The 3,429-nt window shown below is 44.3% G+C and overlaps 1 protein-coding gene across 1 annotated transcript in view; it reads left to right on the top strand.

Annotated features, from left to right (window-relative positions):
- Positions 1-431: 431 nt before the first annotated feature.
- The window catches only part of C922_04134 (hypothetical protein), a gene marked incomplete at both ends in the record, with an annotated part of 5,936 nt that continues 2,938 nt past the window's right edge, over positions 432-3,429 (top strand). The window contains one exon of the mRNA XM_008819719.1: positions 432-3,395. Coding sequence (XP_008817941.1) covers positions 432-3,395 — 2,964 coding nt within the window. The remainder of the gene's footprint in view (positions 3,396-3,429) is intronic.

Below are 3,429 nucleotides of genomic sequence, written 5' to 3'. Positions count from 1 at the left end.
AGTATAAAAAAGTTAAAAAAAAAAATAGTTCCTTATCACGCTTCACCTTATTCACATATATGTGTCACGCATACATGTAACTTTTTTTTTTTTTTTTTATAATTCTTTATTTTTTATTTATTTTTTTTCTCCTGACCTGCCCATGTATAATTGTTGATGATTTTATGAAAATTTAGCTAAATTGAATTTAGAGCTACAAAAAAAGAGTAGGGAAAATAAGGAGAAAAAAAACCGGCAGAAGGAGGGGAACAAGCAGCGGAAGAACAAAGGAAAAAAAGAAGAATACATCAATCTGGTGATCCAAACATATACGAAGCAATTTTGTTAAAAGCAACCACCAAACTGTGGCAAAAAAAGAAAAAAAAAACTCCTCTTTGTTAGCCTGCGGCGGAGAAGAAGCTCATCATCCTGTAAACAATCGCACGAACAAAATGCAAACGGAGAAAAAAAAGGAAAGCGCCAAGGGAAGACCCATATACAATCAAGGTGTTTTGAACAAAAATGCAGTGGTCACAAGGAGGCAGTCAAAAACAAGTGTAAGACACATTGATAAGTTAAAAATTTTGAATGAAATAAAAAATGAAGGAAAGAAAGGCATCCTTATTGAGGGCATAGAAAAGGTGAAAGAGAGAGCAAGTCTTTTAAGCAAAGCAACGGATAAAAGCTCCATGATGGAGAAAAAAAACTACACCCGAGACAGCAGTCGGAGCACCTTACTCAAGTTTAGTGAGCCAAACAGAAATAATAGAAGCTTGATCGGCAAGGAAAAAAAGGAGCATAGCTATGGCCGTGATCCTAGTAAGGAGGATACTCGCCGAGGGGGAAGGAATACTAACACACAACTAACACACAATACCAGGGGAAGAACAAACGAAAGGAAAACTTCCTCCATGGAGAAGTTGCTGCTACGGGACAGCATCAGGGAAGAACAAAGTTTATCCACCTTGTTCCAAGGGTTAAGTAAAGAAAGAATGGGAAGGGTCGAAGAAGGAAGAAGTAGCAAGGAAAACGCGCGCAGCAGTAGGGGAAATACAACAGGAAAGAGAGAAAGCATGCAAGGCAGCAGAAGCACTCTGGGCAGTGACGAAAGGAGCATGAAGACCCACCCCTGGCAGATAAGGAGTGGAGATCAGAAAGCAGCAAAAAGGACCAATAATGCGAAAATTGCAAAAATTGAGAAAAACATAACCAAGGAAGAAAAAGTGAAAGAAGCCAATGTGGAACATGTAAAAAAAGACGACGCGAGCGCCCGAGATAAAAATAAGAAAGATCACATCGTAATTGACGACAGTAACATTTACATCGTCATAGACGACCTGGATGAAGACGCAAACGACAAAACTGCAGTAATAAACAAGCTAAACATCACGAATGACACGTACAATTTTTTAATGAATAGAAAAAATGAAATGAAAGCGGCGAAGCGGAGGAACGCCAATTATTCCTTTATGGAAGAAACTCACCCTATTATCGCCAAGGGGGTCGATGGGGAAGGACTCCAAGGGGTAAACTTCGATGCAGATAAGGAGGATGGCCTATACGATGAGGGAACAGAGGTGGACCAAGAAGAGAGCCTGGACAACGAAGAAGAGGATGAAGAGGCAGAAGAAGACTCCGATGAAGAGACGGAAGAAGACGACACGGACGACTACGATTTCGATAACAAGAGCGTATCGATAAGGGGAATCGGGGAGGACTCCACGAATGATGAGATGGAAGATTTAGAGGTTAGCAAAATTTACGAGTCCTTTAAAACGGAAATGGAAAATCTGCCCCCCTCTGAGGAAGCAAAGGGGGAGGAAGTGAAGCCCGAGGGCGCGCAGGTAGGGGGTCATATCGAGGAGACCTCCAAGGAGAGGAGCGACCTGGTTGGCAAGGGGAGCGAAGAGAGTGGAGGCGTAGTTGGAAGAGTGAAGGGAGAAGCGGGACAGGCGGACCAAACGGACCAAATGAAAGACGAAAAACTCGACAAGGATGCGAAGAACGACCAGGTGGACGTGTCTGAACTGAAGGAAACCAAACTTCCCGCCTCAGACAACCCCGAGGAAGACGCCCCTTTGGTGAACAAAGGCAACGTCAAAGTGAACGATGAGGGGGGTAAAAAGTTTGACGAAGCGGCTAACTCTAATTCTTTTGGGGGCAAAAGGAAGAGCTCTAGCATGAAGGGGGAAGAGGTGCAGCCGCAATGGGACACAGCGCTGCAGGAGGGCAAATCAGTCCAGGGAGTCGAGGCGGGAAAAGAGGATAAATCGAGTGATGCAGGGCAGCAATCGAACGAAGCGTCAGTCGTATCCATAGTACCAGTAGTGCCTCTGCTACCTCTGATGCCCCTAGTGCCGGGGCTGCAAGAATTACGTACCTTACAAGAAATGCACGGCTTACACGAATTGAGGGACAACTCGGAGAAGGAAGAACCAGAGGGAGAAAAAAGAAAAAGAAGAAAAAAAATGGAGGAGAAGGGAAAACGAGAAAAGCTAAAGTTTAACAGCGAAAAGGAAAGAAGGGATCACAAAAACAACGAACTAGACAGAATATATAAACAAATAAACAGAAAAGATATGAACTCTCAGGATGAGGTGGTCAAGAAGTGGGAAAATGATCCAAACGAAGGAGACGAATTCAATTCCTCACAGTACAGTAAGTTAGTCAAGTTAATTTCCATTTCGAAGGACATTTCTAAATATAACATGAGTCATGACATTAGGGATGACGACAAAGGAGGAAAGCCCTCCAACGTAGGTGCTACCTTCAAAGAGAGGGGGAAAAATCTGGACAAGGCAGATAAAAGCAGAAGTAAGCAAAAGGCAGTACTACTTCCATTGGAGATAGAGAGTGTGCAGGGAAGTTCCACTGATAAGGGGGAAATAAAGAAGACGAGCGTGAAGGATCTTAAAACGAGGGACGACTCGACAGAGAGGAAAGACGAAAAGAGGACAAAACTGAAGAGAAAATATACCAACGAGGGGGTAGACAGTAGTTTAAAAACAGGTCAACAGAGCAGCGATAAGAATCCCAACCAGAAGGAACCCACCCAAAAGAGGGAGGAAGATCTAAAGAACGAATCGCACCGAGCGGGAGATGAACCCTCTGATGGTGTCGCTACTCCAGACAGTAAAAGGAAAAATGCGCAGGAAGGTGAAGAAGCAAATGTAAGCAAAAAGTTAAAGAAAGGCGAAGGTGTAGACAGTGTGGATGGGCTCGATGCCGCGGCAGAGCAGGAGAACAACCCCCCTGTGGTAGAGATCTTAGAGGAAAGCGCAGGTGGTGATGATGGCGCCACAACAGGGGTAGAAGAACAACCGAGTGGAGACGCGCCAACGATCGAGCAGAAAAATGTCAGCCAAGAGCCTTCAGCTGTCGGAGAAAAAGAGGAGAAGGATGAACCCCATGAAGAAGTCCAGACGGAGGAGAAGGATGAACCCCATGAAG

The sequence above is a fragment of the Plasmodium inui genome (assembly GCF_000524495.1).
Source record: "Plasmodium inui San Antonio 1 unplaced genomic scaffold supercont1.20, whole genome shotgun sequence".
Taxonomy (NCBI): Eukaryota; Apicomplexa; class Aconoidasida; order Haemosporida; family Plasmodiidae; genus Plasmodium; species Plasmodium inui.
The sequence above is the reverse complement of the archived record's forward strand: the minus strand, read 5'-3'. Positions and strand labels throughout refer to the sequence as shown.